Below are 15,028 nucleotides of genomic sequence, written 5' to 3' on the forward strand. Positions count from 1 at the left end.
AAAAATTTAAATAAATAAACAACTAAAATAATTTGATTCAATTTAGAAATTTAGAAAGACATAAGGAATGTTGCATTAATGAATTGGATATATATATATATATATATATATATATATATATATATATATATATATATATATATATATATATATATATATATATATATATTAAAGTTGTGCACCAAGATGAATAGTGAATTGGTCAATTGTTTGATAGAAATGGTCATAAGTTTTCATATTTAAGTGGTTCAGATTTTTGGCACTAAACTTTATAATATTGGTAATTTGGTCCCTTAATAAGGTAAAGAGTATACACAATTTCACTTCTCTTCCTTATTTGCTCCACTAAATTCACGTTTGTGAGATTCATCAAATCCGACAACGATCCAGTAAAACTGTCGGAATTATCAGAGATTCAAAATAAGGTAAGTATGATTTCATTGCATTAGAACACTGTTAATGAACGAAAACACCATTTCCATCGCTCAGTTGCGTATCATTCCCTTTCTAAGATTCTATCTCTACCGCTTTAACAATTGTTGTATCTGAAACCTTTCTGTTTGGTACTCTTACACCCAACTACCTTCTACTTTCTACTTTACTTCAAACCTTCACGTTTCTTTTCATTGTCCTGGTATGGGGTTTCCACCATTCAGATGATACAAGCTTCAGATTGTTGTACTGTGATACATGACAAACTCAAAACTAGAAACTGATTTTGAGCCATTCTTATTGAAGCTACAACCCTCAATCTTTAATGCAAACTGCAAGTCGTTATACTTGTAGCTAATCTCCCATATTTGTGTTTGTCTTCAGGAGGTTTGCAGAAATTTTATTTGATATTAGGGCTTATTGAAACGTTGATCGTTTTGGGTACCAACTCTGGTTTTAATTTGGAGTTCGACATTATGATTTGAGGTAACAAGGTTTACAAATCCATGGTATTTGTTATTTTATTAGCTTTATGGTATGCCCATTATATGTTTGTTGAAATGTCTCTTACAGGTTTGATGAAGAATTGGAAGGTTGTTTTTTAGAATAACAAGATTTAAAGATGATATTGATGATGTTGCAGAAAAAGGGCCAATTACCAATATTGATCCTATTTGAAATTTACCTGCTATCGTTGGAAAGGTACATAAATTTCAATTATAATTATATTCAAATTTAAATTTCGATTAATATGATATAGATGACACCGTTTTGATAATCGAACCGTTATGAGTAAATGAAGAAATTTCAATGGAGTTTTAGGTTTTGTTTATATTTTTTTTTAGATCTATAACTAAATTTGGGTTATTTCTCATTCGTAGTTGGTGTGTAAGCAAGCAGGGGAATTTGGTTCAAATTATTATCTGGCTTCAACATCGTTTTTTTTTTTTTTTTTTGCTGATGGTGAATATTGTTGTTTTTTCTTTCAATCTTTCATGTTTAACTTCAATCTTAATTGTTATTTAATCGTTTAAGTTTAACCTAATGGGTGAAGTTTTTGTTTTAAGTTGTAGCGATTTTTTTAATGGATGGTAGAGTAAGACACCTCAAGTGTTCGATGGAATGCCTACCTCTAAGAACCTTCAAAATTTCCTAAAAAGGCACTCTAGGTAAAAAAAAAAAAAAAAAAGCCAGGTTTTGTCCCTATTTTTTCCCATATGCTTTTTGTTTACCATTTCTAATCTGGACTGGATTTCCAGCCATCAGATTTCACATAGTGGAAACCAAACTGTTGCATACGTTCAAAAATTGCGTTTAATTAATGGTTTAACTTTCCATTTTAGGAACTTGGAGATAATTTCACAGGCCGAGATGTAAGACAGGTTAGAATTTAATTTTTTAATAAAATTACATAAATCGTCCCTATACTTAGCAAAACATACCAGATTTGTTCCTTATGATGAAGTTCTTCCAAATATGGTTCTTAAGTTTGCAATAAGAACCAACAATATCAAAATATATACAAAAGCTTAAATTAAGGATCAAAACTGAAAACAATTCTATTTTAAGACTAAATATGAAATAAATAAATAAGTTTAGTGACCTTTTTTGTAATTTGCTCCAAAAGATATATACTCTTGCAGGTGTTGGCGACAAATCATGGTGAAATCTTGAAGGGGTGTAAGATTTTTTTATGTCATGTGTTGACAACATAATTTCGTCAGTTATGGAAATTAGCAGAGAAGTTAAGGGCTAAATGTGTGATGGATGTCGACATGTCATTGACACACGTCATTTCCATAGATGGTGGACATGAGAGGTGTCGTTGGGCGGCTCAAGAAAACAAGTTTTTGGTTCAACCAAGGTGGTTAGAAGCCACAAATTACTTGTGGAATAGTGCCTCCAAGAAAGTGGAAAGAGTATGGATTTAAAGTTATGATGCTAATAGTTTGTTTTAGATTTCTCAAAGTGGACCAATTTTATAAACTTATTTAGGGGGTGTTTGGCTTAGCTTTTCACAGCCAAAAGTCCTTTTTGGAAAAGAAAAAAAAGCAAAAGATGTTTGGCAAACTAGTTTTAAAAGCAACTTTTGAAGTTTTTACATAAGGAAAATGAACTTTTTGGAAAAGTCAGGAAATCCTGACTTTTTGTAACTTTTCCAAAAAGAACTTTTGGGGTTTGAAAAGCTAAACCAAACACCCCCTTAAACTATGATAGTTGGGGCTACTTTTTCTTACCTCCATATCTCATGCTTACTCATGGATCAAGGCAACAACAAGAGGCTATTACGAATGTTCCTTCTACACCAATGAAGAAAATATATGAGTAAATGTCAAAACCTCATTAAGTTTCCATGGATACTTGATTTCAATGTTTGTAATTGTTTTTTTTTTTTTTTTTTTCCCATTTTCCACAAAAAACTAATGAAGTTATACATATACATAATGCTTTGGGCCCTTGACACCATTAGGATTTTAATTAGCTAAAATGGAAAAAACTTAATATGTTAACATATATATATATATATATATATATATATATATATATATATATATATATATATATATATATATATATATAAGTGTTTCTTTTATAGTTAGCAAAGATTTGGAGCAAATGCAGGTAATAACATGCCTTTCTTCTGCATTTCTGCTATGTAATATGAATCGTGTGAGTTTTTTCTTGGATTTTGGGAGAAAAATACAGAAAAAGCACAACGTGAAATAGCTGATGACAAACTGGATGAATTGGTCCGTGTTATTAGGTTTTTGAGTGTTGAAGATGCGGATAACTTGATGAAGCAGAGTGAAATAGCTAATAATTACGTAAATGCCATTGCTGAGAAAGACCATTCAAATTCCAATTCCAACTCCAATGCCAATCGCACGTTCTGGGATGGAATTGGGTTTGAATTTCACCATGGGAATGGTTTTGCTATTGGTGATCAACAGAGACTGTGTAGATCAAATGGTTATATTTCAGACTTGGGTGTTGTAGCTTTTGTGTGCAGAGTAAGCGATTGATTTCTTTTTACTTAATATTTGTTTCTTAAATGTAAGAGTAAAATGGTCATTTAGTCTCATTTAGACGGTTTATCACGTCTAGAAACGAAACATACCTTACGTATACTAACCCTTATTTAAACTAACCAAAAATAGTGGAGCAAGATAGAATAGGGAGTCAGGGACTTTCTCTACATCTTTTGTTTGTACAAAAAGACGTAAATGCCCTCAACTAACATAAACTTTATTACCATAGGGAGGTGTGAAGAGAGTGCATCTACTAGATGGAAATATTTTTGGACTGTTTTTGAAGCAATTATTTCAAAGAGATGGAGTTGGAACAATGGTCACTATGAAAGAAGAAAAAAGATAAATCTTTTTAACAAATATAACTTTTATATGAAACAATTTCTAGCAGAATTCATATTTTATTAGTATAAAAGAAAGTGCCTATTGAATCTTGATTGGTATGTGATCATGTAAATTAAATGTTGTTAATCAGGTTCCATAAGCATAGATGTTATGTAGAATTGTTAAACACTTAAACATACAGAATAAGTAAATGCATCAAATATATTGGTTTATTGTAATCCATGAGACAAAACATACAAACTGCAATACAAAGAATATTGTAAAGCCACTTTAGTTCTCAGGTGTCTTTGGAAGGCACTTTAACACAGAAGCGACATGTTCCAACCCCAAACATAACAACCAACGACACACTACATATCGCTACACTACATACATAACCGATAAAAAAAGACTCAAAGTATGGTCTTAACCGAACCCACCTAGTTTATTATTATATTTATTATATTTTTTTAAATATTATCTGAAATTTAATAAAATGGAAAAAACCACAAAATAACACATGAATATAATTTAATCTAAATTTACCACAAAATGACATGTAATATAATGTATAAGAAGATGACAAGTGGCAAAATTATTTTCATTTATTAGGCAGGATTTAAATTTATAAGAAAAAAGTTAATTATTAAAATTGAAGTGTTTATTTATCTATTAAATTTAAACTACTTTCAGTTTAGAATTTTAGAAATTATAATAAAAGTTGCATTAATGAATTGGATATACATTTATTATTTCATTTATTATATTTTTAAATATTATATGAAATTTATTAATATGGAAAAAAAACACAAAATAACACACGATATAATTTAATCAAAATTTACCACAACATGACATGTGGCATAGTACATAAGAAGATGACAAGTGACAAAATTATTTTCATTTATTAGAGACTAGTGTGAGACCCATGTATTAGATGAGTTAATTTAAAAAAATATATATAAAGGTCAAAATATTTGAGAACTTTGAATTTATTTAAAAAATAAGAAAAATAATGAATTATTATAATTGTTTGTTTTTTTATTTTTATTTTTATTAAGCAAATAGCAATACTATTAATTTAATTATCATCGTACAACAAGTGAGATGACAAACGGGCAACAAGTTGTTTTTAATCTTTTAAATTTAAACAAATAATTTAAATAAATAAATAAATAAATAAAGAGATTTAATTTGGAAATTTTGAATTTAAAAAACAATTTCATCAATGAAATTGATATCCATTTATTACTATATTTATTACACTTATTGTATTAAAATATTATGTGTAATTTAATAAAATAAGAAAACTCATAAAATGACATGTTGTAAAGAAATTTTTTTCAAAATAACCACAAAATTATATTTGACAAATTGAATGAGAATGTAACCTTTATATAAATAAATAAATAAAAAGAAAAAAAACTTCATTTATTATGGTAATGATGATTGGGTTATAAGTTTTGGTTTTATAATTGTTTTGGCTTAATATTTAGGTGTCCAATAACAACACTTGAATATCGGCCCACATAACAAAATCTTTGGGCCCTAATTCTATCAAGAGTGGCTCAATATTCTATCGACATAAAATTGCAAAAATAGTCCCTGTGGTATGTATTTTTTTGGCGTTTTAGTCCAAATCATGACTTTTTTGGATTGGTGGTCCTTTTGAGGTAGTTTCATTGCGTTTTTGGTCCTTCGGTAAATTGAAATGACTATAATGCCCTTAGGATATTTATTTTCTATTTTTCTTTCATTTTTCTAAAATCTTATATTCACTTATTTATTTAAAAAAATTAAAAATAAATGGCCCCCCTCTCTCTCTCTCTCTCTCTCTCCCTCCTTACATCTCTCTCTCTCTCTCCACCTAATATTTCTGGGTTTTCAAGAACTCAAGAACAAACATTTATTTTGATTTATGGAGCAACCCACCACACTCCTTCTTAATACTTTTATTTCTTTCCTCTTTGTTAGATTTTTCCATTGAGTCATTACTGGATATTTGTATGATAATCTTCAGTTTGGGGACCTGAGAGGGATTCGATGACATAATGATTTAGGAGTATTTACATCTCCTGCTTGTTTGTGCTTCCATCAGACCTTGTTATTGCTCCAATTTCCAACTAATACAGACCTTAGAAAAAGATGAGGAACATCGATCTACCTGCCAAATCCGACCACCCCAACCTCCAATTCGAAGTCATGAATCGTACTGTCAAGCAAACCGACCCAAACATCACATATGTTGTCAATCTTTGTGGAAAGAAAGAATTTGCGCCTGATTCAAAAACAAAAGTCCAGAGATCCAAATTGACTTCCTCGATCGATAATCTGATGTTGAACAAGTTGAGAAACGATCTGGAGAGATTTTCGAAGGATAAAAAGAACAAAATCTGATGTAAGTAAGGGAGAGAAATCGGGAAATGTATAATCTTCATGGATTGAATTGTGATTTCCTTAAAGTCCAGAACCATGGAATTGAAAAGGACGGGAGGAAAAAAGAACAGATGCCTAAAGTTTAAAATGCTATTAATTTTGTTATCGAACTTCAAAATCTCTGTAACAATAACTTTAAAGATGAAGAGCAATTAGCAACAATGAATTCCACAAATCATTGAAAAGGGAAGCATCCATCAAAGAAGAGGGAAAAGAGATTAGATACAAAATAATGAACAGAGAAGAGGGAAGAATTAAATCGAAAAGGGGTTACGTGTAGCACCCGGTTCCTGGTACGTAAATGTTATGTGAGTATTTCCTTTCTTTTAGCCTTGGACTCGGCGAGTCATAGGTCCGACTCGCCGAGTGGATGCAGGACCCGGGACACGTTTAAGTTGGTGACTCGGCGAGTCCATATCCTGGACTCGGCGAGTCACAGCTGTTGGATGAAACCCTAAGTTTCAGGGGTTTGCACCCTATTTAAAGGACTTATCAGCCCCAAGCCGGCCCCCATTGACCCTTAAAGCCCTGTATCTCTCGTTCTAAGCTATTCTTTGAGAGTTTGAGGTTTGTGTGTGTGTTTTTGAAGGCTTTGAAAGAGGAAGGAAGTAGATCCAGAAGAAGGGAAGCCATCCAAGCGTTATTTGTGTTCTTCCAGCAGTTCCTTTGAGGTATAACCCGTCTTCCCCTTGATTCTATGCTTAAAACTTCATTTGGGTCCTTCTTGGTCAAATCCCCAAGCTTGTATGTGCATTGTATGTTGTAATAAGGCGTTTGGCCTTTGGATCTAGGCAAGATTGAGCTCCAGGGGCTCAGATCTGTTAGCTTTTTGGCCCCATGTTGCTTGTTAGTCCTAGATCTACCCTTTTGAGACATTTTGAGCCCTAAAATCCATATTGGTGAATATCCACACGTAAAGTTGGAAACTTTACGTGTGATTCGTGTCCTAGAGGTCCAGATCTATGAATGGCATGGACTGGAATCGAGCAAATTCGTGTATTCTGTAGGTGCATGGCAACGACTCGGCGAGTCGTTCATATGACTCGGCGAGTCTATTCGCGAGTCTCCGAGTTTGTCCTCTTTTTGTAGTGTCGAGTGAGCAGTGAGTCACGGGGTGTGACTCAGTGAGTCGGAAGCTTAACTCATCTATGGAGGTACTCGGCGAGTCAATGCCGTGACTCGGCGAGTTCAAGGCAATCTCCTTAGATCAAGAACAGACTCGACGAGTTGTTCATACAACTCGGCGAGTCTTCGCATAAGTGTTCATCGGATGAAGATGAACTCGGCGAGTTGTTCATACAACTCGGCGAGTAGGATGAAGGACTTGAATATTGGTTAAGAAGGTGAACCAGTCGAGTCGTCGCCTAATTCGACAAGTAGGTTTAGGATTCAGGACAGTCGTTTGCGTAGGGACTCGGCGAGTTGGAAAGCCAACTCGGCGAGTCGTGGTCAACTGAAAAGTTGACTCTGACTTTGACTTAGGGCAAGGTCAGGGGTAAAATGGTCATTTTACCCAAAGGTCAGTGAGCAGTGTTTGATTGAGTATATTGTGGGAATTGCAGCCGGAGGGTTTCCGGAGCAGCAGCAGCAATAGTAGGTGATCAGTTCCCACACAGACCAGCAGCTATTTCGAGGTGAGTTTCCTTTCCAGTAGGAACGGGTCCAAGGCACCAAGGCCGACCCGTGTAGACGAGATGTTAGTACTAGAGTGTGGGTCGAGCCCGTATCTCTGGGTTTAGTCAAGTATGATAAATGTGTTAATATGATAGAATTGCTAATACTTGCTGTCTGCGTGATACTTGTATGTTATGAGTTGGCGGTTGAGTGTGGGCAGGGCCCGTATCTCTCCGAGGTTGGAGTGTGGGCTAGGCCCGTATCTCCCAGATAGCGAAGTGTGGGCAGGGCCCGTATCTTCACAAGTGTGGGCGAGGCCCGTATCTCCCGGCTAGCGAAGTGTGGGCAGGGCCCGTATCTTCCCGAGTGTGGGCAAGGCCCGTAACTCCTAGCTGAACAATGGTTGTTATATGTTGCATGGTATGTGGTATTATGGGGGAACTCACTAAGCTTTGTGTTTACAGTTTTCAGTTTCGGTTTCAGGTACCTCCTCAGCTAGGGGAAAGGAGCCGGCGCGGTAGCGGCACGTCACACACACGCACTCTCTGGTTTCCGCATTTACGAGCTTCATTGGGATTTGTACTATGATATTTTAATTGAATGTATGAATTGGCTTTTAAACATGGTTCACTTGTGTGATAACTTGATCAGACAATGTTTTAGCTTTTTATATTTTCTAAAAGTAATGTTTTTAAAACGAAATTTTTGGTCATGAAAATTGGGACGTTACATTACGGGATGAGGGTTTTGATCGGACCCTATGGGGGTTCGATTGCCTTTACGATCTTCGATCGCCTTCTGAAACTCACCAATTCGAAGCCCATGAAATCCTTTGTGGGGTGAGATACATGGAGCGAGAAACAGAGAGGGAGAGAACTTCTATGTCATAAATGAATTTGAATTCAATATCTTCTACCTGGGGTTTTGTATGGAATTTTTGAGTTCTGATGCAAAGCAACCGGGGGGGGGAGAGAGAGAGAGAGAGAGAGAGAGAGAGAGAGAGAGAGAGAGAGAGAGAGAGAGAGAGAGAGAGAGAGAGAGAGAGAGAGAGAGAGAGAGAGAGAGAGCCTTTTTTATATTTTTAATTATTAAAATAAATAAATAATTATTAAAACTTAAAAAAAAATAAATTTAGAAATATAAAATAAATACCCAAGGGTATTAAAATTTTAGTTTACAGAAAAACTAAATCAAGCTAAAAAAGGAGCACGGACCCAAAAAAAAAAATCGATGTTTGGAAAAAAAAAAAAAAAAATGCATACGTTACATTTTTGCAATTTTGTGTTCTTATCGTCTACAATTCTCGTCTGTCTTCAAAAGAGTCGAAGCAAACCGTAGGAAAGGAAAGGGAAAGACGATGGTTGATCCAAATCAAATTCCTGCTAAACCTACACCGATTAGCGATGAAGTCAAATGTTTGAAAATTATTGGTAAGAAATTTCTGGTGACGATTTCTCAATTCTTTGATATCTAGATTCATGGGATTGATCCTGCTATATTGACATCAAAACCGATGATTCCTTGGAAACCCTAATTCTGGGCTTGTTTAATCTATATGCACTATAACTGCTGTCAATTGTTCGACTTATATCAATGAATTTGTGGATTAAATCATGCCTCTGTTAACAGGTCCACTGATAAACGGTAAACGAGTTCAATTCGGTTCTGCAAAGGTACAACATAGGTTTCGTGCAAAAGAAGTAAGTAAGCGTCCTTTGTTTCGTCTTCTACACCGATCTTTCTCTCTTCACGACACAAATATGAATTGTTTCTATTGAGCTCTGTTGTTATTTTTAGTTACTCAAGATTATCGGTGATGAAGATGAAGTCATAACCTCCATTCACACTACCTCAAGAGCCGAAATCAGGATTATAGAACATGCCCCAGCCAAGAAAGATGGTTAGTTATATATCCAAATTCTGGGTAGTGATCTCCAAGTCCAAATTGCTGAATTCCTCATTAAGGAAGCAATCAAAGAGGTAAAACAAACATTTCTACTTTCAACACCGGTAATTATTACAGTTTTATGTATATTAATATTAAAAACCAACATTTTCAGGGATATACAGAGCCATTAATCCCTACACCTTTAATGCCAACACCTATTTTTAAACTTGTCATAAACATTGAGTTAGACCAAGTTGAACCTTTCATGGGCACCAATGGCATCAATATTTTGAAGATGGAATCAGAATCCAAGACATGGATAGAGGTTAGTTTATAATTATGGTCAAACCATGGTTAACCGATATCATTTGATACTAATATACATATAACTAGGTGGATACATTGGATAGAAAGGTCAAGGTATATGGTCAAAAGGAGGAGGATATTTTTAAGGCCAAGTTGATGATTAATGATCAGCTTGGTCAGGTGGTAAGTTATATATATATATATATATATATATATATATATATATATATATATATATATATATATATATATATATATATATATATGTGTGTGATTGGATTACAAGAAACGGTTTGATTGATTGTTTTTTGGTTTTATTAGAATAAGGAACTTAAAGTGAGAAGTAATGGGGCTGCCAAAGAAGTTGGAGAACAGTTGGGGAAGATGGATATTGATTCTGGAATTGAAGAAGGTTAATGAATATAAGATGAAAGTAGAATTGTTTTTACTAGTAGTAAAGAATTAGGACTGGAGTAACATCGTTTGTTTCATTAGAAAAAAAAAAAGTGTTACACGTATGGTTTTTTGCCAACAAAAAGAATTAGAAAATCATCAATATCTCTATATCTCTAAATTTATTATTAGAAAATCATCTATATCTCTATATATGTAAATTTTATATATCTATATCTAGGGAAACCGACAGACTATTAATTTGCATAATTAAAGTACACAGTGGCAGAGGCATTATCAATAGGCAAAACAAAATATAAGTTGTTGATTTAAGTGTAAATTGAAAGTACACTGTCATAATAAAAAAGTTGAAAAGTATATTGTCATTTTTTGTGTAGGTTTTTAATAATAATAAAAATACAATTCCTAATATCAAACTCTGCATTGATGTAGCCTTGTTCGATTCCATTCTTCAAGAAGAAATTCCAGCTAATCCTGTAACAGATCCTTGTAAAAACTTTAAAAAAAATTTTCTTTCTAGAAATGAAGGTAAAATATGAATATGTGATTGTTAACGTTCTAGTGATGCTTAATCTTTGATATGGTTAAATGGCGAGTAAATTGACCTATCTTTTCAAGAAGTTTATTCATATAAGGGAATTGATATTTCCACGGCTGTCCATCCACAGCAAAATATACACATTTACAATTATGCCCCCCCCCCCCCCCCCCTTTTTTTTTAATTAATTTACGGCTATCAATCTTTATTTCAAGAACCCACAAATCCATCTTTCCTCTCAACGATTTTCTGATAATTCGGACACGTCTTAATTGATTCATCAACATAAAAGATGAGCAATATGTTCTTGCGACAGCCGAATTTTGTTGGACCGATCAAGATTTGTGGTATCATTTGCGTTTTTAGTTTATGTATCTGTTTGGATTTCGATTTTACATGATTAATTTTGTTATTTTCTTATAATCTTGTAATGGGTTTGAGTTTTTGTTTACTCTAATGCTTAATTGCATATTTTATTATCAATTTCAGCACAGGCCACATAGCCATTTTTTTCATTATATGAAAATTTTAATTTTGATATGACAGTGTCAAGTGTCATGATTTGTAGAACAACCGGAAAGAAGTTCTCTCTACTGAATCTTGAATCTGGGCAACTTCAGCTTCCCCAACCTCTTCTGACTCATCCTAATCGGTAAAGATTTCATGCTTAGTTAACAGCCGTCTTTCAGCTATGAACAATAAGGTGAATTGCAATCTCTAGTAATGGCTCGCATCGGAAACTATGTTTGGTCCAAAAACAATTTGCCAAAAGTTGTGTTCTTACCTAACATATGTAGGTGATGTGTTTGAGTTGTATAATTACCTTCATTATTATGTAGAGTAAATTAAATGAGGGTTGAATTAAGTGAGGGTATAATTGTCCGGTAATTATTTTTTCAGTGGATGGATAACAAAATAAAATGGAAAAATCAGCTTCCTTCATATAAACATCCATGTGTTTAGATATAGAGGATTTGTCTATGTATCTTCTTTAGTAACCTCTACTATTGCTCCTTCTATATCTTCAACCTCATAAGTGATTGTCATAAAGTAACTAGTGTTATACCCGTCTGTTGGTTGGGTTGACGGATTTTAAAAAAAAATTGATCGATTTATTTTTTACAAAATGAATGTAGTTTCTAACATATTTACTAAAAATATTTTGATAAGTAACAAAATGTCTTTCTTATTAAAAAATACATACATTCTCCACGAAGATCATCAAATGGGTTTTTCCTTGGTTGAAGTAAAAAAATAAAATTCATAATAGACAAGTCATTATTAATAATAATCAACCCCATTATCAATTGATCGATGATTGTCATGTTTGAAAGAGTGTTGATATTGCGCTGATAAATAGAGAGTGTAAAATATGCTCTTGGTCACTAATATACTCAATGTACTGGTAAACAGGGAGTGTAAAGTATGCTCTTGGTAGCTAGTATACTCAATGTAATCCCCATTGTTCCAAAATATTTTTTTTGCATGATTGATTTGGGTGTTGGATAAAGAAACAACCAGAGAAGACTCAAATGAGTGGTTTTTGGATAAAATATGCTCTTACCGTTATTGTTGATGTTACACCACTTTTTTTCTTTTCTATCCTCTCTCTAAGGAAATGGGAACATGGAGGAGGCCCCACAAAACAAAATATATGTACCATTAATTTACATTTTTGGTCCTTAGGTATATTTTAAATTGTTGGTTTTGGTCCATAACTAAGCATAAGGACAAATGAGGGTCTAAATTGGTGAAAAGAAAAAAGAATATGAAATTGTAAGATGAATGAGTACTTAAAATGCTTTAAAAAATGATACATGTGTCTCGACTAAGGTCTCGTTTGATAATTGCTGACCGAGAAAATGCTGACTGGGAAAGGCCTGTATGGGTAAGAAATCCTGACTGAGTAAGAAACCAGGTTGTTTGATTGTACATCTGACTGAATGTGCTGACTTATGAAAAATAACCGATACAACGTGCGAACTATACATTCACTGTTTTTTGTTCAACTTTCACCACTCAGGTCTTAGGGTTAAGACCACACTCTTTCACTAAACAAAAAATATAGGATTTTCTGGGATCTCTCTGTTCACACTATCGAACAAAAACACACATGCTTTAATACAAGATTTTCAACAAAACATACAAACTATTTTTACAGAAAATATCGGATTTTCTGGTGTTTACAAACTATTACAAAGTTTTTCATACAAACTTGCTTATGAACTCACCAACATTTTATGTTGATGTTTTTCAAAATAACTTGTATGCTCAGGAACTTGTTAAAACAGGTTGGATGATAAGGAATGAAGACTTTTGCTGTATTTTTGTTTTCACTATACTTGATATTTTTGGATGTAATGTTTCACACAATTATAATGATGTAAACTATGATGGTTGTTATGTTTTATGTATGCTGATGATGTTGTCTATGATTCATTTATATACATATATGATGATATTACAAAATGAAGTCACCCGTCCCCGAACGTTTCCGCCGTCTGGTTCGGGGGTGTGACAAAATGACTAGGGAGTAGGCGATACTGAAATTGTTTTCAAAAGTTGTAATGGCATAAACAAAATGTCACTAAAAGTGGGATTAAGTGGCACAAAAGCATAATGCCACTAAAATTTTGTGTCACTAAATGCAATTTTATTTTTAATGTGTATTCACGGTTGAAGCTCTTCGAAGAAAATTGAATTCTTCAATTACCATGCTCTCTGCCCCTTCCATCAATTGGATTAAAAAGGTTCCTCTCAAATTTTTTATGCTTTGTATGGAAGACAAAGTTGGGAAGGCTTCCTGTTGCTGATGAGTTGAAGACTATATAAGGTCTCATTTGATAGTTTCTGTTCGGAAAAGTGTTGTCTGAGAAAGTACTGTATGAGAAAGTTTTCTAAATGGGAAAAAAACCATGTAATTGATTGTATATCTGATTGACTGTACCGAATGATAAAAAAAAAAAATAACCCTACTGTTCTATATTGTGATGGATGAAGTTGTTGAATAATTATAAAAATATACAAATTGTCATACAAAATCAAAATTACACATTAATAATTTAAAAATCTCAATAGAATTAATACCGATTAAGTTGTTTTTAGTTTATTTTTTTTTTCAAGATGATGTTACGTTGTTATTCTTTCTAGCATTTTTATTTTTTTTATAACTCAACATATGATTCTTGATCCGGTTTATGTATGATAGTTGTGGGATGGAGGAAATTTTTTAAAATATATCAGGATGATGTTGTGTTGTCCAAAAAAAAAGAATCAATCTAATAAAAAGGAATTAAAAAAATTAACTAAAAGAAAATAATAATCCAATAAAGTAATATTTATTAATATATATATATATATATATATATATATATATATATATAATATTTATTAATATATAATAATAATCCAATAAAAAGAATTAATCCATAAAAAGAAAATAGTAAAAGAATTATTTAAAAGAAGTTAATAATCCAATAAAATAATATTAATTAATACATAAATATTATATATTAAAAATAATATTTATTAATATATAATAATCCAATAAAAAGAATTTTAAAAAATTATTTAAAAGTAATTAATAATCCAAGAAAGAAAGAGACGATGTTTAGGGTATAATTGTCTTTTCAACCTAGTCAACCAGAAAGATATAGTTTTGAAGCTTTCTGGAAAAAATATATCTTACCAGGAAAGACCTATTTTTTGTGCATATCAAACAGTCTTTCCGGTCCATTCAGTCAGAAAGATCTGTTTGGTCCCGGAAAGATGTATATCCAACGGGGCCTAAGTTAATATTCAACCCCCTTGTTGTGGCCTTTGTGGTGATCTTGATGAATCGATTGATCAACTGTAGAATTGTGATGGTGGCTAGAGATTGGGTACTAAAATGGTGTGGTATCGTTCTTTGGTGTTACAAACTTCTTGGATTCTGTAGCAAGCTGAGGGAATTGCCCTAGAAAAAGAAAGATTGTGTTCAACATCTTTTATTGTTTATTATGAAACTTATGGAAGGCTAGAAACAATCACATTTTCAATATAATTGAG

The 15,028-nt window shown here is 32.9% G+C and overlaps 2 protein-coding genes and 1 long non-coding RNA gene across 9 annotated transcripts; all 3 read left to right on the top strand.

Moving 5' to 3' along the window:
• Window positions 1-307: 307 nt before the first annotated feature.
• On the top strand, window positions 308-2,824 carry LOC145086713 (uncharacterized). 3 transcript variants are annotated; one of them, XR_013700582.1, is made up of 6 exons: window positions 308-425; window positions 817-918; window positions 1,006-1,134; window positions 1,500-1,601; window positions 1,776-1,814; window positions 2,076-2,824. It is a non-coding gene; the product is annotated as an uncharacterized LOC145086713 (long non-coding RNA). The 3 variants fall into 3 exon arrangements; XR_013700581.1 differs by having other exon boundaries at window positions 1,506-1,601; XR_013700580.1 differs by lacking the exon at window positions 1,500-1,601.
• A 224-nt stretch (window positions 2,825-3,048) lies between these two features.
• On the top strand, window positions 3,049-3,455 carry LOC145089537 (putative amino-acid acetyltransferase NAGS1, chloroplastic). The gene is made up of 2 exons (XM_079027958.1): window positions 3,049-3,054; window positions 3,129-3,455. The coding sequence occupies exons 1-2, from the start codon at window positions 3,049-3,051 to the stop codon at window positions 3,453-3,455; spliced, it is 333 nt and encodes a 110-aa protein (XP_078884084.1).
• Window positions 3,456-9,050: 5,595 nt separating this feature from the next.
• LOC145086714 (uncharacterized) lies at window positions 9,051-11,936 on the top strand. 5 transcript variants are annotated; one of them, XM_079024541.1, is made up of 7 exons: window positions 9,051-9,265; window positions 9,465-9,539; window positions 9,633-9,815; window positions 9,896-10,048; window positions 10,117-10,212; window positions 10,351-10,441; window positions 11,528-11,936. In XM_079024541.1, exons 4-7 carry the CDS (start codon window positions 9,929-9,931, stop codon window positions 11,635-11,637), a joined length of 417 nt encoding a protein of 138 aa, XP_078880667.1. In that variant the 5' UTR covers window positions 9,051-9,265; window positions 9,465-9,539; window positions 9,633-9,815; window positions 9,896-9,928; the 3' UTR covers window positions 11,638-11,936. The 5 variants fall into 5 exon arrangements, 4 of the variants coding, with proteins under 4 accessions (XP_078880667.1, XP_078880666.1, XP_078880668.1 ...); XM_079024540.1 differs by having other exon boundaries at window positions 9,053-9,265; window positions 9,465-9,535; XM_079024542.1 differs by having other exon boundaries at window positions 9,055-9,265; window positions 9,465-9,535; window positions 11,550-11,936.
• Window positions 11,937-15,028: the final 3,092 nt, after the last annotated feature.

This window comes from Lactuca serriola, chromosome 2, assembly GCF_051521515.1.
Source record: "Lactuca serriola cultivar US96UC23 chromosome 2, Lser_US96UC23_V15, whole genome shotgun sequence".
NCBI classification, from domain to species: domain Eukaryota; kingdom Viridiplantae; phylum Streptophyta; class Magnoliopsida; order Asterales; family Asteraceae; genus Lactuca; species Lactuca serriola.

Coding starts and splice junctions, on each gene's coding strand:
- LOC145086714 (XM_079024541.1), top strand. CDS start 9,929: ATGCCAACACCTATTTTTAAACTTGTCATAAACATTGAGTTAGACCAA. Junction 10,049..10,116: donor AATCCAAGACATGGATAGAG/GTTAGTTTATAA, acceptor ACATATAACTAG/GTGGATACATTGGATAGAAA. Junction 10,213..10,350: donor ATGATCAGCTTGGTCAGGTG/GTAAGTTATATA, acceptor TGGTTTTATTAG/AATAAGGAACTTAAAGTGAG.